Source organism: Muntiacus reevesi, chromosome 2 (assembly GCF_963930625.1).
Source record: "Muntiacus reevesi chromosome 2, mMunRee1.1, whole genome shotgun sequence".
Taxonomy (NCBI): domain Eukaryota; kingdom Metazoa; phylum Chordata; class Mammalia; order Artiodactyla; family Cervidae; genus Muntiacus; species Muntiacus reevesi.
Window position 1 is genome coordinate 264,122,417 of NC_089250.1, and position 26,575 is coordinate 264,148,991.

The 26,575-nt window shown below is 38.8% G+C and overlaps 2 protein-coding genes across 2 annotated transcripts in view; one reads left to right on the forward strand and one right to left on the reverse strand.

Annotated features, from left to right (window-relative positions):
- The window catches only part of LOC136157510 (zinc finger protein 283-like), a 62,083-nt gene that overhangs the window by 12,790 nt on the left and 22,718 nt on the right, over nt 1–26,575 (forward strand). Inside the window, exon 4 of the mRNA XM_065919371.1 lies at nt 414–2,124. Coding sequence (XP_065775443.1) covers nt 414–2,124 — 1,711 coding nt within the window. The remainder of the gene's footprint in view (nt 1–413; nt 2,125–26,575) is intronic.
- On the reverse strand, nt 9,550–25,560 carry LOC136161425 (zinc finger protein 404-like). The gene is made up of 4 exons (XM_065926274.1): nt 25,428–25,560; nt 18,317–18,397; nt 12,900–13,026; nt 9,550–11,599 (listed from the first exon to the last, which is right to left on the reverse strand). Exons 2-4 carry the CDS (start codon nt 18,344–18,346, stop codon nt 10,080–10,082), a joined length of 1,677 nt encoding a protein of 558 aa, XP_065782346.1. The 5' UTR covers nt 18,347–18,397; nt 25,428–25,560; the 3' UTR covers nt 9,550–10,079.

The following is a 26,575-nucleotide window of genomic DNA, read 5'->3' on the forward strand; positions in this document are numbered from 1 at the left end:
ACATTTTAGTTTAAGAGACTGTTTACCAAGGAAGATGATGAGGAACTTGTTAAAATGACCCTTGTGGAATCCTCCAGAAAACTGTCAAATCAGAACATGATGATGACAGAAAACAACAAAATTCTGTAAAGCAATTATCCTTTAATAAAAAATAAATTTTATTGTTTTTTTTTAAATAAACTTTTTTAAAAGGCCAAAAAAAAAAAAAAAAAAAAGAACATGATGAGATCACGAGTTGAAAAATCACAGCTGAATTTGTTGCTGGACAGGAGAGAGGCTTGTGCTTAGGAATTCACTAAATCTCCTGATTCAGTTCACTTATGAGTATTATTTTCAATTTGTCTTTACTTCTAGTATAAAGAACTTTTTTTCTGGTAAAGGGAATAAAATGTGGTTTTCTTGTTTTCTTTCAGATTTGGAGTCGACATATGAGACAAAAAATACATTTTCAAAAAAGGACATTTTCGAAATAAATTTTTCCCAGTGGAAGATAAAGGAAAGAAATAAAACCATTAAGCTTGAGGCATCCATTTTCAAAAATAACTGGAAGTGTAAGAGCAGATTCAAGGGGCTCCAGGGACACCAAGAGAGATTCTTCAGTCAAGTGATAATCAGCTATGAAAAAATGCCCACTTACAAAAAGCATGAATCTCTTTTTGCACATCAAAGAACTCCTAATCGAGAAAAACCCTACATTTGTAAGGAATGTGGGAAGGCTTACAGTCATGGCTCAAAACTTGTTCAACATGAGAGAATTCATATGGCTAAAAAACATTTTGAATGTAAAGAATGTGGGAAGGACTTTTTAAGTGCCTATCAACTCACTGTGCATCAGAGATTTCATACTGGTGAGAAACCTTATGAATGTAAGGAGTGTGGGAAGACCTTTAGTTGGGGATCAAGCCTTGTTAAACATGAGAGAATTCATACTGGTGAGAAACCCTATGAATGTAAAGAATGTGGGAAGGCCTTTAGTCGTGGCTATCACCTTACTCAACATCAGAAAATTCATATTGGTGTGAAATCTTATGAATGTAAAGAATGTGGGAAGGCCTTTTTTTGGGGCTCAAGCCTTGCTAAACATGAGATAATTCATACAGGTGAGAAACCTTATAAATGTAAAGAATGTGGGAAGGCCTTCAGTCGTGGCTATCAACTTACTCAGCATCATAAAATCCATACTGGTAAGAAACCTTATGTATGTAAAATTTGTGGAAGGGCTTTTTGTTGGGGCTATCAACTTACTCGACATCAGATATTTCACACTGGCAAGAAACCCTACGAATGTAAGGAATGTGGGAAGACCTTTAATTGTGGCTCGAGTCTGGTTCAACATGAGAGAATCCATACTGGTGAGAAACCCTATGAATGTAAAGCATGTGGAAAGGCCTTTAGTCGTGGCTATCACCTTACTCAACATCAGAAAATCCATACTGGTGAGAAACCTTTTGAATGTAAGGAATGCGGGAAGGCCTTTAGTTGGGGTTCAAGCCTTGTTAAACATGAGAGAGTTCATTCTGGTGAGAAATCTTATGAATGTAAAGAATGTGGAAAAACCTTTGGTAGTGGCTATCAACTTACTCGACATCAGATATTTCATACTGGTGAGAAACCCTATAAATGTAAGGCATGTGGGAAGGCCTTTAATTGTGGCTCGAGTCTGGTTCAACATGAGAGAATCCATACTGGTGAGAAACCCTATGAATGTAAAGAATGTGGAAAGACCTTTAGTCGTGGCTATCACCTTACTCAACATCAGAAAATCCATACGGGTGAGAAACCTTTTAAATGTAAGGAATGCGGGAAGGCCTTTAGTTGGGGTTCAAGCCTTGTTAAACATGAGAGAGTTCATACTGGTGAGAAATACTATGAATGTAGAGACTGTGGGAACGCCTTTGATAGTGACTATCAACTTAGTGTTCATCAGAGATTTCATACTGGTGAGAAACCTCATCAATGTAATGAATTTGGGAAGACCTTTACTTGTGGCGCAAGCCATGTTCAACATAAAAGAAATAATAATAATGATAAACCCTACAAATATAAAGAGTGTGGGGAAGCCTTTATATGGACAGCCTATTCAAATGGGGCAGTTGATGCTGGTGAAACTATGACTGAAGAAATGTGAAAGAATGTGTTTTTGTGTGTGTATAGACAACTTACTTAATGTGAGAAGTCTTACTCTTGAGAAACCTTTTGAATGTAGGGAATGTGCAAAACCCTAAACTGTGTATGGATAATTGATATCAGAAAATTCATATTAGTGAGAAATATTTTGAAAATGAGGACTAAGAAGAGGCCTTTTGACTTCTGTATGATCTTGAACATCTATACTGACGTGAAGCCATTTAATTGTAGGAAATATGTAAAGATCTTTATTTTATTTTTTTTAAGACCTTTTAATTCATAGTACAAAGTCTCATAAGTGTTGGAAAAATTATGCTCATCAGAAACTCTTTAAGGCATATGGGAAGATTCTAAATTTAATTTGGTTCTTGTATATCAGAGAATTCATACTGCTGTGAAATCCTGTGAATTTAAGGAGTATGGGAAGACTTGTAATCATGGTAAACATCTTAAAATACATCAGGGAATTCATCCTAATGAGAAGCCATTTGAATTACAATTGTAGGAAGGCCTTTAGACAACTGCTACTCCAACTATTGTCCAGAGACGTTTTGCCAGTCTATAAAATCATTGCCTGTCAATCATGAGATAAATGCAGAAAGTGAGAGTAAATGTTTGGAAACTTTTATATAGAAATTTGATATTGCCATAACATTATCATTATATTTTACAAAAGTATCAGTCAATGAATGATTGGAAATTTAAAATGAAAAGTTTGTCCTTCCCTCTATAAGTTGAGAGACAACATTCATACTTTTTAAAACAGGAGACAAGTCACAAAGTAACTTAATTAGAATAAGAAATTCTTCACTTGTCGGACAATGATTAGAATAGCAGAATACTTAATACTTCATAAGATAAATATGATGTATACTTCATCAGACTTTGGTAAATCTGAATAAGGAAAAATCAAGAAAGTTGGCAACATTGTAGAATCATTAATAAGAAAAGAGATATAATTAGAAATATGGAGTTTTTTTTTTTAATTTAAGGCAACACAATGTATTTAAACATATTTGGATCAATAAGCAAAGAAAAAGACTGAAAAAAATTGCTCCAAGATCTCTTTTTTAGAAACAATAGTTGGAAATTGTCATCTTCTTAGGTATCAATTTCAAGAGGAAAAAATTTTTTTTTGCTATCTCATCTGGATAACATATATATCTAGTAACAAAACTAAATGGAGATAACCTCAAAAAAGCAAAAGCTAGATTAATTGAATTTGCGTGCATATGTGTTCAGTCGCTTCAGTCATGTCCAACTCTTTGTGAACTCGTGGACTATAGCCCGACAGGCTCCTCTGTCTATGGATATTCTCCAGGCAAGAATATTGGAATGGGTTGCCATGCCCTCCTCCAGGGGAACTTCCTGACCCAGGTAAGTGCAAAATTTTTAAGTAAAACACCAATAAGCAGAATTCAGATGTAAAATTGCACAGTAGAAAATAGTTTTTATGAAATATTCAAGCCCAAAACTTTCTGGTTTAACTGACCAAAAGAAAAAAAAAAAAAGAATCAGTATAAGTTTAATTCATTCTGATAGTTCATCTTAAGGTTGGTGTGACTTTTAGAGTAGGAAATTACACACAATGACTTAATTCTAAGAAGAATTTAATATTTGTAAATCAGAATGCATCTCAAAATTGGTGACTTTTCATTTTCATCTGGGTGGCTGTTTTGATTTAGTGCCGGCATGAAAGCATATTAGTTATGATGAAATAAAAGAATGTTTATATACTCAAAATTTGACTCTTTAAAAATGACTGATTCCTAAAAATCAGTTACATCAGAACTGCACTGACAAATGTCTGTGGTTCATCTTGGTCATTGTTTTAATCTGCACCTCACCTCTATGTCCATTTTTGCAGATAGGCCATCCATGGTATCTCTGTTCAGTCGTTTATGGTCTAGTGGTTGACAGCATTATTCCACATAATTGTAATAATCAAATGTAACACAAAGCAGAATACTTTGCGTGTTTTAATAGAATATATCATCACCAGTTAAAATTTTACTCCTCCTGGGTACCATATTTACATGTTAACTAGGAGATATGGTGATAGCACCTTATCCTACCATTTCTGAAATTGTAGGTCTCGGAAGTCACCAGTGCTTAATAGTACTTGAGAAACAAAGGAAATTAATTCTCTGATTAAAGAAGCTTATGAAGCAGCATCTTCTAAAATACCCTCTTAAGGAACTACCTAAAGTACCTTATCAGCTTATCAAAAGGCTAAAGAGTAGTGAAGAAAATGGTTCAACTGTGTTTAAGTTGGCGTATCTCAAACTTCACTGTGGAAATACCAATTCTCATGACTTATTAACATCTTGAGGGTGTGAAACTGCATTGGGAGGCGCAACCATAACTAAGAGATGATAAAGTTGGAAATTACAGTCACCTAGTCTGATTGTTTAGCTATGACAAGATGACAGTATCATACTCTCAGTTGCCTTCTAATGTTTTCTCTTACTTACTTACTTACTTTCTCTTACTTACTTTCTCTTACTTATATTTACTTATGAGTAAATATCTTTGTTGTGTCTAAGTAGGCATGGCTCCTGAGTTTTATCAAAAAAAAAAAAAAAGGCATTTTATTATCTCTTCCTGCAGTTGTATTTAATTTGTTATACTGTGATAATTATTTATACTGACAGACTCTTTGACTTCTTCCTGTTTCTAGGTATACTCAGGTTAGCCATTGGGTGTGTGTATGTGTGTGTGTGTATGTTTTGGATTCCCTACTTGATTTCACTTACTACTATTTTATTTAGAATTTTTACATCTTGTAAGAATATATGATGATTTTCTTTTAGAATGTATTTTTTTTGTTTTTGTATTGCAATTGCCTGTTCTTTAAAATTGCATGACTGTATTGGGTTGTTTTGTTTTGAATTGGAGGTCCTTAATCACTTTTTCTAGTTTAATCTGTTGATTTTCTTGTCTTTGAATTTCTACTTAGGACACAACAATTTCACTGAATATCCAGCACAGTTCCTTTAAGGAATCTTCATAGTACCAGCCAAGATCCACATAAAAAGAGTATTCCAACATAGTCCCTAATTGAAAATCTTTCAGTATGTGTTCTGGAAGATACCGTGTTGGGAAGTCAGAGTGCCTTATAGGACTGTTATAATTAGCTGTGTCTTTCAGAGTATATACATTTCTTTCTGTGTATACTGTGAAGTAGAATTGCTTGAGTTTGTTTATGGGTATGTCCATGTTCAGCTTTAATAAGTTTAGTTCTCCTACATATTAATAGATTTCCAAACAAATATACTAGCTGGCACTCCCAACAGCAGTGTGTGTTCGTATCCTTGACAATATGTGGCATCATCAGTTTAAAAATATATGTACATATTTTGCTACTGTGATAGGTATGCAGTGGTACCTGATTGTAATGATTGTGGTTCACATTTCCAGTTTTCTGATTGTCTGTTGGCTATTTGAATTTTTCAGTATCTCTTCGCTCCTTGCTCATACATCATTGGATGCATTAGGTGTGTACAGTTTCACAAAGTATCTGCACAATTTCTAGGACAGGATTTGACACCTAGGCCATCGTGTGTGCATTTATCCTCCACTAGACAGGGAGCTGGTTGATGGTTACGATGGAATCAGCTTTGTCTTTGCATCTCCAGCTCCCAGTATGATCCATGAGTTTTAGTTGTTTAACACAGTTAGGATACACTCATCAGAAATTAAAAGAACCAAAATTATTGAAGCAATGAGGAAGTATATTGAGTCATATAATATGATCCATTCTGGGCTGGTTGCCCTTTGTGCCTGACGTGAGAGATGCTGTGATCTCCACCACCATCACATTAGAGATTCTTTTCACTTCTCTCCTACATTGAGTTTCTAGTTTTCTGCTTGCTCCCGTGGAGCAAACTCCAGGTGCTTTCTCAGAAGGGGGTGATTTTTGAAATAACTCACGTGGTTAAAAAGGTTATTCTCCCCTTCTGTTTCTGATGTCTCATTTTGGCCAGCAGATTCTTGGGCATGTTCTTTTCATGGTCCATGGCAGAAGCACAAAATGCTGAGCCAAAGCATCTTTAAAGTCTGTACAACCGTCCTGATCAGCTCACATTCTGTTGATTAGACAAGTCAAGTGGACAAGCCCAACATTAACAGAGGCAGGGGTGAACCATGCCAATGGCAGATGGTAAAGGAAGAATTGTGGGAAAACAGTATAAGCTACCGGGCTCATAACAACATAGGTGGCTTCCTTATATTACCTTATGGGGGTAGCTGAGCAATAGTTAATCATTTCAAAGATAATATATCTCCATGATGTCAGCCAATAGAAAAATATAAACCTTTCCTATAACCATGCTCATAGTTGCCAAATGAATTTATAAATTTATATCCATTTCTTTTAAAAATAGTAAATTATCATGTATTAATATGGCTTAAATTGAGTCTTCCTTGGTGGCTCAGTGGTAAAGAATCTGCCTGCCAATGCAAGAGATGCAGTTTCAATCCCTGGGTTGGGAGGATCCCCTGGAGAAGGGAATGGCTACCCACTCCAGTGTTCTTGCCTGGGAAATCCCATGAACAGAGGAGCATGGCAGGCTACAGCCCATGGGTTTGCAGAAGAATTAGACACAACTTAGTGACTAAACAACAAATTGAGTCTTATGATGACTTGTGGCAGAATGATTGTCACTAATATGTCTGTTTATGAATCAGTTCAGTTCAGTCACTCAGTCATGTCTGACTCTTTGTGACCCCATGGGCTGCAGCATGCAGTCCATGAATAGTTATGAATAGTTGTGGAGAAAATTACAAGAAAAAGGGAGAAAATGTGTCAGAATTCTGTACATTAAGATGCTTTGTAATATCCAAAGTTAAAGAAGTTTCTCTTTCATACAGACTTCCTGAAAATGTGACCTCCACCATGTGAGCACAATTTGACAAAGAAATAAAAGGGATGGGCAGATAAACAGGTGTTCCTACTTTGTGGGGTTGTCTCACAGCATGGAACTCCTCCAAATGAGTATTGTTTGGACATGAGTGCTGGACTGGGAGGTGCTCTAACAAAAGGCTGTGCAGGGTCCCACTGACAGCCTTTTAAAAGATGGAGGCTATTGGAAGAGGTCATCAAAAGGAGGTGACCACTGGCTGACCCGAAAGCTGGACCCTGGCAATGGGAGACTCCTCCCTACCCCCTTCCTTGGAATGTGCAGTCTGCCCAATGTTCTCACACCAGGAGCCATTTCAAGGATGCAACCTTGAAATGCTAATGTGTTGTTGAGACCATCTGGACAGTGAATGTGACTGAACTCAGTTAAGGCTTCTCTGTAAACAGCTTGCAGCTGCCCAAGATAAGCCTCCTACATAAGTTCCCTTGCTTATTTACACTGCCACCTACCAATTTGGAGTGGTCTGCCTATTCTGTTGCCCTCCGTGTACATGGGTCAGTTTTGAATTTCACCTGGAAACTCCTGAGTTTGTGAACCAACACCAAGAAGGGAAGGTGCTTGGAGACTTTGAGAGGAACTGGAAGGTCAGAGGTGCGGGAGCATCACTCTTGGATGTGCACTTCATTTCCCTTTCCCTGAAAGCTTAGTTGTGATTTAAGTATCATTTGGCTGGATCCCTTCCCCTAAGAGTTCCTTCAAACAACTTCCATAGGTTACATTCAGTGGATGGCATAATTGCTGAGCCCCAGCATAGCTGAGATTTTTTTCTTTTTTGTGTGCATTAGTCTGGGTTCTCCAGAGAAACAGAATTAATAGGTGATGATACATATACACTTTGCCAACAAAGGTCTGTATAGTCAAAGCTGTGGTTTTTCCAGTAGTCATTTATGGATGTGAAAGTTGGACCATAAAGAAGACTAAGTGCCAAAGAATTGATGCCTTTGAACTTTGGTACTGGAGAAGACTCTTGAGAGTCTCTTGGACAACAAGGAGATCAAGCCACTCAATCCCAAAGGAAATCAACCCTGTTAATCCAAAAAGGATTAACACAAAACCATACTGAGGCACATCATACTTGAACAGCTGAAAACTGAAGGTAATGAGAAAATCTTGGAAGCATGAAGACAAAAATGACTTGTCTTCAGAAATGAAGCAGAGAAATATAAAACAAGACGCAGAATTCAGTAGCAAAGAAAAGAATCCATAAAGAACAAAGGTATTTCAGTAAAAGAAACAATTAAAATTTGTCATTCAGTTCAGTTCAGTTCAGTCGCTCAGTCGTGTCCGACTCTTTGTGCCCCCATGAATCGCAGCATGCCAGGCCTCCCTGTCCATCACCAACTCCTGGAGTTCACTCAAACTCATGCCCATCGAGTCAGTGATGCCATCCAGCCATCTCATCCTCTGTAGTTGGCTTAAAGCTCAACATTCAGAAATTTGTCATTAGCAGACATGTACTCCAAGAAATTAAGTTCTTCAAGCTGAAGGGAATTGATAATGGAAATTTAGATCACTGGGAAGGAATGAAGATCATGTGAAAAAGTAAATATATGAGTAAATAAAAAAGAGTAGAGCTTTTTGGTCTTAATTTCTTTAAAATACAAAAGACTTTAAATTTCCAAGTGGAATGCTGATGTGACTTTATGGATTACTACTTCTTAACTGCAAAAAAAAACAAAACAAAACAAAACAAAAAAAAACTGATGCAATGCAGAGAGCTGGTAGTCAATACATGAATCAGGAGATTAAACATAGCTTCACTTATGTGCCCCCTGTTATTTGACAAAATATTGAGTACACAATATTGTCTATGAAGTTATCTTGTCAAAAATGTTAAATCTGATACCTAGTCAAGCCTCTAGACATAATGTTCACAGTAAATGCGAAGGTTAGAGAAACAAGTCCATCTGAAGAAAAATTAGCACAAATCTAGAATGGGCAACATTATATGGGTTACTTCTCCTGAGTCTTCAAAGAGTTTAACTCATAAAATAGGTAGATGATAAGTTCTTGACCAAAACAGCCTCAACTGCCATAATCATAAAATATATGACCTTAGTTTGTTTCGAACTTTTAGAAAAAGCAAACACTTTTGAAAGACATTTCTTAAATAATTGGAGAAATCTGTAAATGGACTGATTATACAACATTATAGGTCTAGTATTAATGTCTTTTAGGTGACAATGGCCTAACAGTCATGTAGAAGATAATCTTTAAATCTAGGAGTTGTATTTTTGAGTTGTATGTTGATTTTTTTTAGAGGTGAAGTGATACCTGAAACATTTACTCAAAAAGCACAGCACTACGATATACTACATATAGTATATAACATATATATGTATATATGTTCAGTATGTTATAAATATGATAGCTGTGAGTATATATACATTCTTAAAGAGAGAGTGGCAATACACTGAATCTAGGTGGAAGGCAAACAAACCTTCATTATACCATTGTACTATTCATGTAAATGTGAAATTTTTCAAATACTTGAGGAAAACTTTGCCAAGTCAACACCTCCCTTTTGGCTACCCAACTGTTAATCTCTAATGTCCATGAATTGTAGAGAATGTGAATTGTCTGTTACCTGTATTACAGAAATTACTGTAAGAAAATTTCTTCAAGCCATTTTGTAATTTTTCAACAGCTATACACTCAACATTCAACAAAGGCATAGGGTTTCTTCCCATTATTCATCTTCAGGGGGATGAGCTCTGAATAAAAAAATTTCATGTTTAATTCATTTTATGGTATTTTGTGCAAAATTAATGCTCTGACATGAAATATGGATGAGTGATGATAGAAAGATTTTTAAAATGCTCATAGGGTCTTCCTTCCATGTGAATTTATAACAATACTAGTAATTATCATTAAAGAATGATTATTAATAGTAAGCAAATACTCTGAGCCAGACACCCTTCCAAGCATTTATATTCATGTTAAATAATAATCTTTAGCATAACATAGTTAGGTGGTAGAAAAGTGATAATATTAAAAGATGTGTCAAGGCTAAAGGCTTTCTGACTTTTATTACATTACGAGTTTCTCACCAATGTGAAATCTTTGATGTTGAGTAAGTTGACAGCAACGAGTAAAGGCCTTCCCACATTCCTTACATTTATGCGGCTTCACACCAGTATGAATTCTCTGATGCTGAATAAGTCGCTCACTGCGATTAAAGGCCTTACCACATTCCTTACATTCATAAGGTTTTTCACCAGTATGAATTCTCTTATGTTGAGAAAGACCTGATATAGAACGGAAGGCCTTCTTACATTCTTTACATATATATGGTTTCAAGCCAGTATGGACTGTCTGATGATAAATTAGTTGAGAATTAAGTCTAAAGGTTTTTCCACATTCCTTACATTCATAAGGTTTCTCCCCAGCATGAATTGACTCATGTGTTTTAAGGTCTCCAACACGACTGAAGGCTTTCCCACACTGTTTACATTCATATGGTTTCAAGTCACTGTGAATGATCTGATGTTGAATAAGGTAAGAATGGAGCTTAAAAGTCTTCCCACATTCTTTACATTCATGGGGCTTCTCACTAGTATGAATTCTCTGATGTTGTGTAAGTTGAGAGCCTCTACAGAAGGCCTTCCCACATTCCTTACAATCATAGTGTTTCTCACTACTATGAATCCTTTTATGTTTAAGAAGGCTTGAGCCCCTACTAAAGGCCTTTCCACATTCCTTACATTCATGAGGCTTTTCACCAGTATGACTTCTCTGATGTTCAGTAAGTAGATAGCTGCGAACAAACGCCTTTCCACACTGTTTACATTTATATGGTTTCTCATCAGAATGAATTTTCTTGTGTTGATAGAGACTTGAACGATGACCAAAGGCCTTTCCACATTGCTTACAGATATAAGGTTTCACACCATGATGAATTTTCTGATGGAGACACATATGTCGGTACAACCTAAAAGTTTCCCCACATTCCTTACATTTGTAGGGTTTCAAACCCACATGAATTTTCTGATGTTCAGTAAGGTGAGAATGACGTCTAAAGGCCTTTCCACATTGCTTACATTCGTAGGGTTTCACACCAGTATGAATTATCTGATGTTGAATAAGCTGTGAATAAAACCTAAAGGCTTTCTCACATCCATTACATTCATAGGGCTTCAAATCAGTGTGACTTTTTTTATGTCTAATAAAATGCTGGAGAACTAGGAAGGCCTTTCCACATTCTCTACATTCATAGGGTCTCACACCACTATGGTCTCTCAGATTTTCAGTAAGATGTGAATATTTCCTAGAGCCCTTCCTACATTCCTTACATTGATATGACTTCTCTTTAGTGTGAATTCTCTGATGCAGAGGAAGAGATATATGTTTTTGGAATATCATTTGACTAAAATGTCCCACTTGAGATGCCTGTTGTCCTTCAAACTCATTTCTGCTCTGTGAGTCATTTCTGAAAATAAACCCCATAAGGTTGAAGGTTTTACTTTTCATTGTCTCCCAATGGTATGAATTTACTTCAAAACTGCTTTTTTCTGAAGATAATTTGTTGTTCTCAGTTGTGAAATCAAAGTCTGAAAGAAAACGAGAAAATGAGAACAAGTGCTATTTTTCCAGTACAGGGGGAAATATAGTAAGAATAATGATAAAATTGACAAGTAAACCCATTAGAAGTAAAAGGTCATAAAATTCTAAATTACTGTGATATAGTTTTTTAAAGGCATGACGGGCTCAGAAAACTATGAAAGTTCACATGAGAATGTAATATTTGTTGAGTAGGCAAAGAAAAAAAATTAGTGGTTCTCAATTAGTTGTGTATCAGAATTACCACAGGAATTTCTTACATATATGACCCTCCCTGCCTTTTTATTTTGCTTATTTATTATAAAGAATAGCTTTATTTCTTTGCCAGGCAAAAGGAGCTACAGTGGGCTAAAACCCTCAAGACTGTATGTACCAACCTGGAGGAGGCAGTGAGAAGTTTTATAGTAATGGTTTAAAGAAGGCATGATCAGCTTGTGGATATACTACCCTTTAGATATCCACTAAGACTGAGTGAATCAAAATCTATGAGTAGGTCTTGATCAATTACATTTTAATATTTTCTATCAGATGGTTTTTCCAGTAGTCATGTATGGATGTGAGTTGGACTATAAGGAAGGCTGAACTCCAAATAATTGATGCTTTCAAATTGTGCTAGAGAAGACTCTTTTGAGAGTTCCTTGGACTGCAAGGAGATCAAACCAGTCAATCCTAAAGGAAATTAACCCTGAATATTCATTGGAAGGACTGATTCTGAAGCTGAAGCTCCAATACCTGGGCCACCTGATGTGAGGAGCTGACTTATTTGAAAAGACCCTGATGCTGGGAAAGGTTGAGGGCAGGAGGAGAAGAGGGCAGGAGAGGATGAGATGGTTAGATAACATCACCGACTCAATGGACATAAGCAAGCTCCAGGAGATAGTGGAGGACAGAGGTGCCTGATGTGCTGCAGTCCATGGGGTCACAAAGAGTCAGACATGACTTAGTGACTAAACAACAACACAACCAGATGGATCTCTATGTGATTTTTCCAAAGGTCTGTCTTTATCTTAGGAGGAAACCCAAGCATATAACCATGAATAAGAAGACCCTATCTTATTTCTACAAATTTCAAGCCCTTGACATCTTTGTTCCCCTATATCTGACCACATTGCTTTTTTTCAGCTACTAAAACATATTGTGATGTTTCCATCTAACAAAGCCCAAAATAGTCCTTTGAGAATATGGAGCAGAAATTTTGTGAGTGTCTTGGCACAGAGCATAAAATATACAGTAAAGAAAGTGGATATTCCAGACAGCAGATTCTACATTATTCCAGGTAGACGTCCTTACCCAGTGATACCAAGTTAGTATAAGTCTCCAACATCACATCTCTGTACAAATTCTTCTGATCTGAATTTAGGCATTCCCACTCCTCCTGAGAGAAGTCTATGGACACATCACTGAATGTAAGAGGCACCTGAAATGACAGATCCATGTATTATTTGTAAAAGTGGGAAAAAAATTCAAGATGAAATACTGAGTTGCAGCAGGGGGCGATATATGATGAAAACAAGTAAGCTGAAGTTAAAGATCATGACATGGTTGCTACTGCTACTGCTAAGTCACTTCTGTCATGTCCGACTCTGTGCGACCCCGTCCCTGGGATTCTCCAGGCAAGAACACTGGAGTGGGTTGCCATTTCCTTCTCCAATGCATAAAAGTGAAAAGTGAAAGTGAAGTCGCTCAGTCATGTCTGACTCTTCGCTACCCCATGGACTGCAGCCTACCAGGCTCCTCCGTCCATGGGATTTTCCAGGCAAGAGTACTGGAGTGGGGTGCCATTGCCTTCTCCAATGACATGGTTAGATGAGAATAAATAAATTAGTGTATTTGAAGTACAGTGCCTCAGTTCAGTTGCTCAGTCATGTCTGACTCTTTGCGACCCCATGGACTGCAGCACGCCAGGCTTCCCTGTTCATTACCAACTCCCAGAGCTTGCTCAAAAAATGTCAATCGAGTCAGTGATGCCATCTAACCATCTTATCCTCTGTTGTCCCCTTCTCCTTCGGCCTTCAATCTTTCCCAGCATCAAGGTCTTTTCCAATGAGTCAGTTCTTTACATCAGATGGCCAAAGTATTGGAGCTTCAGCTTCAGCATCAATCCTCCCAATGAATATTCAGGACTGATTTCCTTTAGGATTGACTGGCTAGATCTCCTTGCAGTCCAAGGGACTCTCAAGAATCTTTTCCAACACCACAGTTCAAAAGTTTTCAGCTTTCTTTATGGTTCAACTCTTACTTCCATACATGACTACTGGAAAAACCATAGCCTTGACTAGACAGACCTTTGTCGACAAAGTAATGTCTCTTTTAAATTTTATGCTTATATTAATGCTTTTTTTAAAAAAATATTTATTTATATTAGGCTGCACTGGGTCTTAGTTGCAGTATGTGGGATCTAGTTCCCTGACCAGGGATCGAACCTGGGTCCCCTGCACTGGGAGTGCAGAGTCTTAGCCACCGGGCCACCGGAGAAGTCCCATATTAATGCTTTTTAATGTGCTGTCTAGGTTGGTCATAACTTTCCTTCCAAGGAGTAAGCATCTTCTAATTTCATGGCTGCAGTCACCATCTGCAGTGATTTTGGAGCCCAAGAAAATAAAGTCTCTCACTATTTCCATTGTTTCTCCATCTATTTGCCATGAAGTGATGGGACCAGATGCCACGATCTTAGTTTTTCTTTAAAAAATTAATTTATTTTAATTGGAGGCTAATTAGTTTACAATATTGTGGTGGTTTTTGCCATACATTGCAGCCATGGGTGTACATGTGTCCCCCATCCTGAACCACCCTCCCACCTCCCTCCCCATCCCATCCCTCAGGATTGTCCCAGTACACCGGCTTTTGAGTGCCCTGTTTCATGCATCAAACATGGACTGGTGATGATCTTAGTTTTTTTTTTTTTTTTTTGATCTTAGTTTTTTGAATGTTGAGTTTTAAGTCAGCTTTTTCACTCTCCTCTTTCACTTTCATCAAGAGGCTCTTAAGTTCCTCTTTGCTTTCTGCCATAAGGGTGGTGTCATCTGCATATCTGAGGTTATTGGTATTTCTCCCAGCAGTCTTGATTCTAGCTTGGCTTCATTCAGCCTGGCATTTCACATGATGTACTCTGCATAAAAGTTAAATAAGCAGGGTAAAAGTATACAACCTTGACTCACTCCTTTCCCAATTTGGAACCAGTCCATTGTTCCATGTCTGGCTCTAACTGTTGCTTCTTGACCTGCATACAGATTTCTCAGGAGGCAGGTCAGGTGGTCTGGTATTCTCATCTCTTTAAGAATTTTCCAGTTTGTTGTGATCCACAGTCAAAGGCTTTGGTGTACTCAATAAATCAGAAGTAGATGTTTTTCTGGAACTATCTTGCTTTTTCGATGATCCAATGGATGTTGGCAATTTGATCTCCTGTTCCTCTGCCTTTTCTAAATCCAGCTTGAACATCTGGAAGTCTCAGTTCACATACTGTTGAAGCCTCACTTGGAGAATTTTGAGCATTACTTTCCTAGCATGTGAGATGAGTGCAATTGTGCGGTAGTTTGAGTATTCTTTGGCATTATCTTTCTTTGGGATTGGAATGAAATCTGACCTCTTCCAGTTCTGTAGCCACTGCTGAGTTCTCCAAAACCATCACTCTCTATTTCACTTTTAAACAGAGATCAATAACTAAATTTTAACAACTTTCCAGATATACCAATATTTATAGCTAGTAAGATAACATATAATTTATACTGCAGCCCAAATTGTTTCCACATGCTAAAACTTGGGGATTCTTTCTTTTAATGTTTTATTTTTTATTTTTGGGCTGTACCATGCAGCATATGGGATCTTAGTTCCCCAACCAGGGATGGAAGCCCTGCTCCCTGCAGTGAAGTGAGGAGTCTTAACCACTGGACCATCAGGGAAGAATCAACATGGGGATTCTTGACTAAAGAAGAATCCAAACAATTTTATCTAATTGGAGAAGGGCATCCATTATTGTCAAGACACAAGTATATTATATGCCATATTATATCATGAGGATTTCCCTTATTCTGACAAATTTACATTTTCATATAAACATCAGGTTTTTCATAGAAAATCAGGTTTAAACTTTCTTAAAGTGTTCAGTTCAGTTTAGTTCAGTCACTCAGTCATGTCTGACTCTTTGCGACCCCATGAATCGCAGCACGCCAGGCCTTCCTGTCCATCACAAACTCCCGGAGTTTACTCAAACTCATGTCCATCGAGTTGGTGATGCCATCCAGCTATCTCATCCTCTGTCGTCCCCTTCTCCTCCTGCCCCCAATCCCTCCCAGCATCAGGGTCTTTTCCAATGAGTCAACTCTTCGCATGAGGTGACCAAAGTACTGGAGTTTCAGCTTCATCATCAGTCCTTCCAATGAACACCCAGGACTGATCTTTTGGGATTGCCTTTCTTAGGGATTGGAATGAAACCTGACCTTTTCCAGTCCTTTTCCAGTGGCCACTGCTGAGTTTTCCAAATTTGCTGGCATATTCAGTGCAGCACTTTAACAGCATTATCTTTCAGGATTTGAAATAGCTCAACTGGAATTCCATCACCTCCACTAGCTTTGTTCGTAGCGATGCTTTCTAAGGCCCACTTGACTTCACATTCCAAGATGTCTGGCTCTAGGTGAGTGATCACATCATCGTGATTATCTGGGTCGTGAAGATCTTTCTTGTACAGTTCTTCTGTGTATTCTTGCCACCTCTTCTTAATATCTTCTGCTTCTGTTAGGTCCATACCATTTCTGTCCTTTATCGAACCCATCTTTGCGTGAAATGTTCCCTTGGTACCTCTAATTTTCTTGAAGAGATCTCTAGTCTTTCCCATTCTGTTGTTTTCCTCTATTTCTTTGCATTGATCGCTGAGGAAGGCTTTCTTATCTCTCCTGGCTATTCTTTGGAACTCTGCATTCAAATGGGAATATCTTTCCTTTTCTCCTTTGCTTATTGCTTCTCTTCTTTTCACAGCTATTTGTAAGGCCTCCTTAGAGAACCATTTTGCCTTTTTGCATTTCTTTTCCATGGGAATGGTCTTGATCCCTTTCTCCTGTACAATGTCATGAACCTCCGTCCATAGTTCATCAGGCTCTCTGTCTATCAGATCTAGTCCCTTAAATCTATTTCTCACTTCCACTGTATTTATTAATAATAATATATATACTATTATAGTATTTCGGTTGGACAAAAATCCTAATCTCTTTCCCACAGTTTAGTATTATCCAGCAGATGTGGTTCCCAATGATCTTCCTTCAATCTCTTATTGAACTTCTGGTTCTTGAGTTAGAACACACTAATATAGAATGATCCAGAACAATACTGAATCACTCAAGACCAGCAATTTCTCTTCCACCACAAAATGGACCTCAGAACCCTATTCATTTCTCAGTGATTTCTTAGCCAGAATCCCACCTCTCTCTCTTTCTAGGAAGGGACCAACTCTATTTCAACCCAAACCTAAAAGCTTTCAAAGCTGAGGTCTCATTCCACACTGAGACTGAGACCATTCATAACCAAATTCACCCTTTGTTGTTGTTCAGTTCCTAAGTAATGTCTGACTCTGTGACCCCATTGGACTAAAGCATGTCAGGTTTCCCTGTCCTTCACTATCTCCTGGAGTTTTGCTCAAACTCATGTCCATTGAGTCAGTGATGCCATCCAACCATCTCATCCTCTGTCGGCCCCTTCTCCTACTGCCCTCAACCTCTCTCCCTTATCTACCTGGAAAATAGTGGAGAAAGTTCTCCCTCTTCTGGTCAAAGAGGACCACCATTTTTATATAATTAAACTACAAACCCAACAAGAGAAGCTCAAATATTTATTTCAAGGTACTCTACCCCTTCACTGCTCCAACACTGCCCATAAGAGAAGACTGAACTCATACAAGATACATAAATTATTTGATGAAAAACTGAAAGACTTTATTTTTGGGGACTCTAAAATCACTGCAGATGGTGATTGCAGCCATGAAATTAAAAGATGCTTACTCCTTGGAAGGAAAGTTATGACCAACCTAGACAGCACATTAAAAAGCAGAGACATTACATTGCCAACAAAGGTCTGTCTGGTCAAGGCTATGGTTTTTCCAGTAGTCATGTATGGATGTGAGAGTTGGACGGTGAAGAAAGCTGAGTGCCGAAGAATTGATGCTTTTGAACTGTGGTGTTGGAGAAGACTCTTGAGAGTCTCTTGGACTGCAAGGAGATCCAACCAGTCCATCCTGAAGGAGATAAGTCCTGGGTGTTCATTGGAAGGACTGATGCTAAAGCTGAAACTCCAATACTTTGGCCACCTCATGTGAAGAGCTGACTCATTGGAAAAGACCCTGATGCCTGGAGGGATTGGGGGCAGGAGGAGAAGGGGACGACAGAGGATGAGATGGCTGGATGGCATCACCAACTCAATGGGCATGAGTTTGAGTAAACTCCGGGAGTTAGTGATGGACAGGGAGGCCTGGCGTGCTGCGATTCATGGAGTCGGAAAGAGTTGGACATGACTGAGCGACTGAACTGAACTGAACTGAAAAACATGCTCAAAAAAAGGGAGCAAACAGAGAGGACACAATCATTCTCTGTAAAGGAAAAAAGTGAAAATTGGCTCAGAGATACTGCTTCTCTAGGAAGAAGATTTTAGGCTAAAAGAATGAAAATATTACCTGAATTTAAAACTATAATATTTCAGGAAGGAAATAAGAGACATCCACTTACCGGGGCCATGATTTTAGAACTGCCAATCATTCTCAGAAGCTGAGTCCAGAGAAGCCAGAGCTGAGTCCAGAGAATCCAGAGCTGAGGGAGGAAAAAGAAGCTTTGAGACCCAGCGTAGAGTTCTGAGCTTAAACAAAAAATTGTTTAAGGTATGAGAGCCTTTCTTTTTTCTTCTTTATTCCTGCTTCCTATCGTCCTTGCCACTCTGCCCCCTCCCAAAAACGTGTCAGGGGATGTGAGTAGGAGTCCAGACAATTCTGGGCTTCCATGATAGCTCAGCTGGTAAAGAATTTGCCTGCAATGCAGGAGATTTGGGTTCAACCCTGGGTTGGGACGATCTCCTGGGGAAGGAAATGGCAACCCACTCAGTCGTCTTGCCTGGGAAATCCCAGGGACAGAGGAGCCTGGCAGTCTACAGTCCATGGGATCACAGAGAATTGAACACAACTGAGTGACTAACACACACACACACACACACACACACCCCCAGACAAATCCAAACACCCTTTCTTATGCCTAGGAAACAAGTCACACAAGCTTGATACACAGCAGGGGCTCTCTGAAGCAAAGCCAGTTCCAGACACACCCCTCTGGCCTATTTCTAATTCTGGTCACACCACATGTACCGAGCCTGGGTTGTCCAGTCACAATGAGTAGATCCTCCCCAATCCAGCCCTGTCTGCCAGGGTTGAGACAAGGCCATACAACAAAAACTTCAGAGTGTCAATAATATGTTATTCACAATGCCAGTATATGATAAAACTTAATGAAAATGCAAAGAAACAGGAAAATGTTACTGATAATCAAGAAAGAAAAGTCTCAATAGAAATAAACCCAAAGATAATCCAGTCAGTAGAGCTAACAGACAAGGATTTGAAGGTATTATGATTAACGTGATAAAGAAAAGGGAGGAAAAGATGAACAAAATGGAATGCAAAATGGAGTATATCAATAGAGGTTAAGACTCTTAAAAAAGGAATCACATGGGTATTTTATAGTTATAAAAATATATTACTGAAAATTAAAACTGTATGGGATGATTTAACAGCAGAAAACTGTTTTAATTAACATAAAGTCAAATTAACAATAATCTTATACTGAGAGAAAAAAAGAACAGAGCTGAACATAAGAGAAATACAAGAAACTGCCAAAATGTAGAACTGAACACCTAAAACAAAATAGAACAGAAAATTTATTTGAAGAAATAATGGACAAAAACAGTACAACTGTCATGAAATATCTTAATATATAAATGGAAAAGCTCAGCAAACCTAACCACTTGAAATAATGGAATCCATACCTAGGCACATCTTGGCCAAACTGTTGAGAAACAAATCTGAAAAACATATATTAAAAGTATGTAGTTTTTAAAAAAGACATCTGTTAAAAATAAACAAGAAAAATAGTCCATATCTCAACAGAATCTTTAGCAGCCTGAAAAATGGAATCAGGTCTTTAAAAAGTGCTAAAAGGAAAAACCCCGAGAACTCCGAATCTTATACCCAGAGAAGATATCTTTCAGAAAGGAAGGTGAAATAATGATTTTTTTAAACAAAAGCTGAGAGAATTTCTTATCAACAGACCCATAATACTAGAAATACTAAAGAACAGAAGTCAGGCAAAAGGAAAATAATCCTAGATGGAAGCATGAATGTGCAAAAAAGCTAGAAAATATTTCGAGCTAAATGATAATGAAAGTATGGCATATCAAAGCTTGTGAGATGCAATCACACCAGTGCTTACAAAGACATTTTTAGGACTTCCCTGGTGGCCCACTGGATAGGAATCTGCTTATCAAAGCAGGGGACACGGATTCGATCCCTGGTCTGGGAAGGTTCCACATGACGCTGGGCAACTAAGCCCCTGCACCACAACTACTGAACCTGCACTCTAGACCCGCAAGCTGCAACCACTGAGCCCCTTGCATCTAAAACCTGTGCTCTGCAACATGAGAAGCCACTGCAATGAGAAGCCCTGACTTGTTGCAACTAGAGAAAGCCCACTCAAAACAATGAAGACCCAGGGCAGCCAAAAGAATAAGTAAGTAAATTATATAAAACAAAACAATAAAAAACCAAAAGATATTTTAGCTTTAAATGTGTATTTTTGTTTTTGTTTTGTATTCACAAATGCTGCAGATAAATACTATTCATTATCTCATCACCATTGATAATTACTAGGTGTACTGAAGTCATAGCAAATCAGTTGGTAGTGAAATTATTATGAAAATACTTTGTCAAATTACTGCAATGTCAAGTAAATCCATAATTTATTTTCTCCCATAGATATCATGAGCATTTATAATGACTGCCCACTTATGTTTTCCCTTTCTTTTTACCCTTTGATCCCCTTCACCTAAACATAAATGTATGTTTTATAAAGTAGAATGGTTAAAAAACAATGATCTATCTTTGGAAGCTAGAAAAGGAAAAACAAATTAAGTCTACAGAAAGTAAAATATACTAAAAGAAACAAATGGCATAAAAAAAAAACCCCAGACATATAACAGAGTAAAATCAATAAAAGTAAAAGCTATTTCATTGAAAAGATAAGATTAATAAACCTCTTGGTATACTGTCAAGAAAAACATTGCCCATATCAGGAATATAAAAGGAGATATCACTACATATATTATAGACATTATTTTGGTAACAGATACATTGATAACATAATTTTATGAACTCTATGACAATAAACTTGAAAATGTAGATGCAATTTAAAAATTTCTTGAAAACAATTTATCAAAACTGATATAACTGAATATAGTTAGATTTATTCAAGAAATTAAATCTGTATTAAGGACCTTCCCATAAAATGTCAGGCCCAGAGGCTTCACTGGCAAATTCTCCAAACACTTTAGGAATTAAAAATGCCAACCAAACTATCTTTTCTAGAAAACAAACCCCCAAAACGGACCATGTCATGAGGTCCATAATTATGATATCAAAACGTGACAAAGACATTATAGGAAAGGAAAACTACAGTATATCTTTCTCATGAACGTAGATGCAAGGATATTAAAGTATTAGCAAGAAGAGACCACTGATATGTATGAGCAAGAGATTTATTCTAGAAATGCAAAGTCACTTAATTTTCAAAAAGCAAGTAATGTGATGTTCCAACTTTAAATAATAAAAGACAGAGTTTCCCTGGTGGATCAGTGGTAAAGAATCCACCCACCTGCCAACACAGGAGGCACAGGTTCCATCCCTGATACAGGAAGATCCCACATGTTGCGAGGCAGGTAAGCCAGTGTGCCACAACTACTGAGCGTGCGCTCCAGATCCTGGAAGCCAAAACTACTGAGCCCCAGTGCCCTAGAGCCCTGTGAAAGTGAAAGTCGCTCAGGCATGTCCAACTCTTTATGACTCCATGAACTTCTCCAGGCCAGAATACTGAAGTGGGTAGCCTTTCCCTTCTCCAGGGATTGTCCCAACCCAGGGATCCAACCCAGATCTCCTGCTTTGTGGGCAGATTCTTTATCAGCTGAGCCACAGGGAAGCCCAAGAATACTGAGGTGGATAGTCTATCACTTCTCCAGGGAATGTCCCAACCCAGGAATCGAACTAGGGTCTCCTGCATTGCAGGCAGATTCTTTACCAACTGAGCTATCAGGGAAGCCTGTGCTCTGCAACAAGAGAAGCCACCACAATGAGAAGCCCGTGCACCACAACAAAGAGTAGTCCCCACTTGCAGCAGCTAGAGAAAAGCCCGTGCAGCCCATGAAGACCTAGCATAGCCAAAAATAAAAATACATAAAGTTATTTTAAAAAATAATAAAGGAGAAAAACTATTCAATCATTTCATTAAATGCAGAAAAACCATTTTATAATATTCAGCATCAGTTCATGATAAAAATCCTTCAAACTAGGAATGGAAGAGAACTTCCTTAATTTGAAGGGATCTAGCAGAACAAAACTGGGAGGTGAAATATGCACCACTGCCCTGAGCTCAGGAATAAGACAAGGGTATCCACTTTTACCACTTCCACTTAACTTTCTACTAGAAGACCTCTCTAATACCATAAGAGAAAAAAGTGAAATGAAAAGTATGAAGATTGGAAGGAAAGAGGTAAAGCCATCTTTATTTGCAGATAACATGATTTTGTACATAGAAAAAATTGTTTTCAATTCTAGAAACTATTAGAATTAATACATGAATTTATTAGCAAGTTTGTTGAATAAAATGTCACAGTATAAAACAATTATATTAAAACAAAGTTATTGAAAATGAAATTTGAAAAATCCAAACAGTATTAAAAAAAGAAAATAATGAAACACTTTGAAATGAACCTAACAAAAAAAGTGTTTTCAACTTATAGACTGAAAGCAAAACATTAAGGAAAGAAAGAATTAAATAAATGCAAGCTTATTTCATGTTTATGAACTGGAAGAATCAATTTTAAGATGACTGATTTTCTCTAAATTGATATATTGATTCAATGTATCTCTAATTGATATTAGGAGCTTTTTTTTTGAACATTAATAAAACTCATTCTAAATTTATATGTAAATGGCTCTGATGGTAAAGAATCTGCCTACAATGCGGGAAACCTGGGTTTGACCCCTGGGTTGGAAAGATCCCCTGGAGAAGGGCATGGCAACCCACTCCAGTATTCTTGCCTGGAGAATCCCCATGGGCAGAGGAGCCTGGTGGGCTACAGCCCATGGGGTCGCAAAGAGTTGGACATGACTGAGCGACTAAGCACAGCACACAGCTAAGAATCCAGAACAGTCAGGGCAAGTTTAAAGAACAAAGTCGTCAAATATACATTACCAGTCATCAAGACATATGTATTATGTAATTATTAAAATTAAAACAGTGGGACTGACACAGGATTGACAAACAGACCAACAGAATAGAGCCCAGAAAGAGACTTGCATATATATAGCCACTTTTTTTTTTTTAAACAATAAAAGTCTAACTGCAAATTAGAACAGAAAGGATAGTCTTTTCAACAAATGGTACCAAAGCAGATGGCTAGCTATATGGAAAAAATGGTTTTAACCCTGATCCTACCACACACACATATATAAATTCAAGATGGATCATTTGCCTAAATGTGAAAACTAAAGCTATAAAGTTTCTGGAAGAAGAAACAGGAAAATATCTCTATGATTTTGGAACAGCCAAAATTTTCCTCTTTTTTTTTTTTGGTTTAATTTTTACTTCCACTTATTTTAGACTTAGAGAAAATTTGCAAGAGTAGTACAGAGGGTTTCCTGTATATCCCTCAACTTACTGTTGACATCTTAAGATAATTATCAAAACCATGAAATTAACACTGGTATAGTACATACTATCAATAGCATATCTTATTCAAATATCACCAGTTTCCCTCTATTAATATCCTTTTTCTTTTCCAGGATCCTATACATGACCCCACATTGCATTTGGCTATTATTTCTTCCCACCCCACAATATTTATTTATTTGGCTGCACTTAATTGTGGCATGTGGGATCTTTAGTTGTGGCATGCTAACACTTAGTTGTGGCATGTGGTTTCTAGTTCCCTGACTCGGAATCGAACCTGGGCCTCCTGTATTGGGAACAGAGTCTTAGCAACTGGACCATCAGGGAAGTCCCAGGCTGTTTGTTATTTCTCCTCAGTCTCTTCCAGTCTGCACAATCTTTCATGTGGTAACGGTTTTCAATTGCTGCCATAACAAATTAACCATAAATGTATCTTAAAACAACACACGTTTATTATCTCATAGTGTTTTGTGGACTTGGAGTCTGGACACAGTTTCGCTGGGTGTTCTCCTCAGGCTGGTCTCGAAGTTACAAACAGGTGTCAGCTGGGCTATGTTCTCATTCAGAGGCTCAACTGGGAAGAATTCAATTCCAAGGTCATTCAGATTGTTGGCAGAATTCATATCCTTGTGGCTAGATGACTGAGGGCCCCAAATTTTTGATGGCTGTCAGCTCGAGGACACCCTCAGGTCCTAGAAGCTGCCTGCAGTTTCTTGCAACAGGAACTTCTCCAACATTGCCACTTACTTCATCAAGCCCACAATGCGAGTCTCTAGCTCCAGTCTGCTACAGTGGAGTCTTATATGATAAAATGACATATCATGTTTTGATAGGTAGTGACATCCCATCACTTTTGCCACAAAAACTAACATGATCACAGGACTGACGTTAGGCCACAGGTTAAATAATTTAGAGACAGAAGGGCTTGGAGACCCTGACAAGGGTGATTAATCTGCATGGCCATATGACTTACGGATATGTTACTATCAGACAGTATACTTCATCCCCAGGGAAAGAAGGATCATATGCCTTTAAAATTAAAGTGTGTTTTACGAATGAGGCAACACAAACTCAACTTAACTTAAACTTTTAGTTGTTTAACAAAAATTCTTTCCTCTCTCAGGATCCTATTTTTTAGAGACAGGGCACCACTAGGAAAAGAGAAAGTGAACATGAAACATCAGAATTTTCTTGGAGAGCACATTCATTTACAAAACACGCCCCCTTCCATGAGCGTACACTCTCCTCCAGTCCACCATAAGCAACCAGATGGGAGCAGGAAGGAGGCTGGAACAGCGTGGACCTTTCCCAGTGTGAGAGAGGCTGCGGTCACTGATGGAATCAGTGGAATTGACAGCAGGCTTCTGGGGCCAGAGTTTTGGAAATGCTGTGGCTGTGAAACATAGCTGGCCCCTCGAAACTTTCAAAGGGGACCCTCCCAGGAAGAAACCCACTCCTAGGACGTCATTAGGTCTTCCCCAAATAGCCTGTTTGGGGTCGTATTCAGCTTCAGAAAATCTCATCTGGTGATCCAATCTATGTCTTCTTGCTGGGGTCCTCCATTCTTCCATTCTAAAGCTAAGATTCTGGCTTCCCTCCTTTATCTTCCACAGACCCCAAGTGGCTGTGAGGGGAGAGGTACAAGGAATCGGCAGAGACAAGAGCCAAGAATTCCAGTGACAATCCACACAGCCACACTACTGTTGCTCATCCAAAAGTCACGCGTCATTTAAATAAGCACCGTCACCCAGTTAAATAATGACACACAAACGCACACGTCATGGAGACACGTCTACACACACACGAGTTTCTCAATAGGTACATAAATCTCTGCTGCTCACGCAGACACGAGCCTTACACTCGAGGACTGACACGTCTTGTCCGCGTCCGAAGCGTCCTCGCCTTGAGCGCCTGTCACCAGAGAGGGTTCCAGTCCGGCTACCGAAAGAGACTATGGAAGCGTGTGCCGTTTTTATTTTGGGATGGGATCTACTTAACACGTAGGGACTACAGCTCCTCCGCCACCGGAAGAGCACCCAGGGCCCGAGGCTGAAGCGAGCCCGGTGGCTTCTGGGAAATGCAGTCCATCTGGAACGTTTCTGGCGCTGCGAGAGAGATCTCAGCGCTCCGAAATGCGCAGATGCCGGGACTGTGTCGGCGCGCGGTGGACGACGGCTAGACCTCGGAAGGAAGATGGTTGCTGGTGAGGCTAGCGTACGTGGAAATAGCGAGTGGAATCTGAGTCCATTCTGCAGAAGGCGGGGTGGGATCCTGGGGACTTCAGAACCCCAACCTGCGGCAGGAGGAGGAGACGGCGGGCTCTTGGGTACGGTGGTTTCTTGGGTATGAGCTCTGAGGATTGGGGCTTCAGTCTTTTGACCCCCATACGTACACCCATTCCCGCTCAGGTAGCATCAGCATCCCGAGTAGCGCCAGAAGCACACCTGGCATTAAGTGTGCATTTGTTTTTAAAGACAGAACCCCTCGGGTTGTGTGTGTGTGCGTTTTCATTCTCTGTGTTTTTGTGGGACCTCAGTGTGTGTCTGTAACCGTGTGTGGCGGCTTCCCTGGTGGCTCAGCAGTGAAGAATCCGCCAGTCAATGCAGAAGATAGGGGTTCTATCCCTGGGTGGGAAAGATCCCCTGAAGAAGGAAATGGCAACCTGCTTCAGTTTTCTTCCCTGGGAGATCCCATGGACAGAGAAGCCAGGCAGGCTACAGTCCTTGAGGACCCAGAGTCAGACATGACTTAGCGACTAAACAACCACCATGTATGGGATTGTGTTTCTGTTTGGTTTGTTTCCTACAGTGTAAATGTGAAAATGGTTTGTTTCAGATTTTGAGATATTATAAAACTTGTTAAGCACACTTCCCACTCCTCCATCCCCACCCTGAAATTCCTCCTGCCCAGTATCTTGCGTTTCTTTCCGTTAAAGGCTACGTCTGGCTGACTTTTGCCAGAGACATACACTAGCAGGGCCAACTCATCCATTAGACACAGTATGCA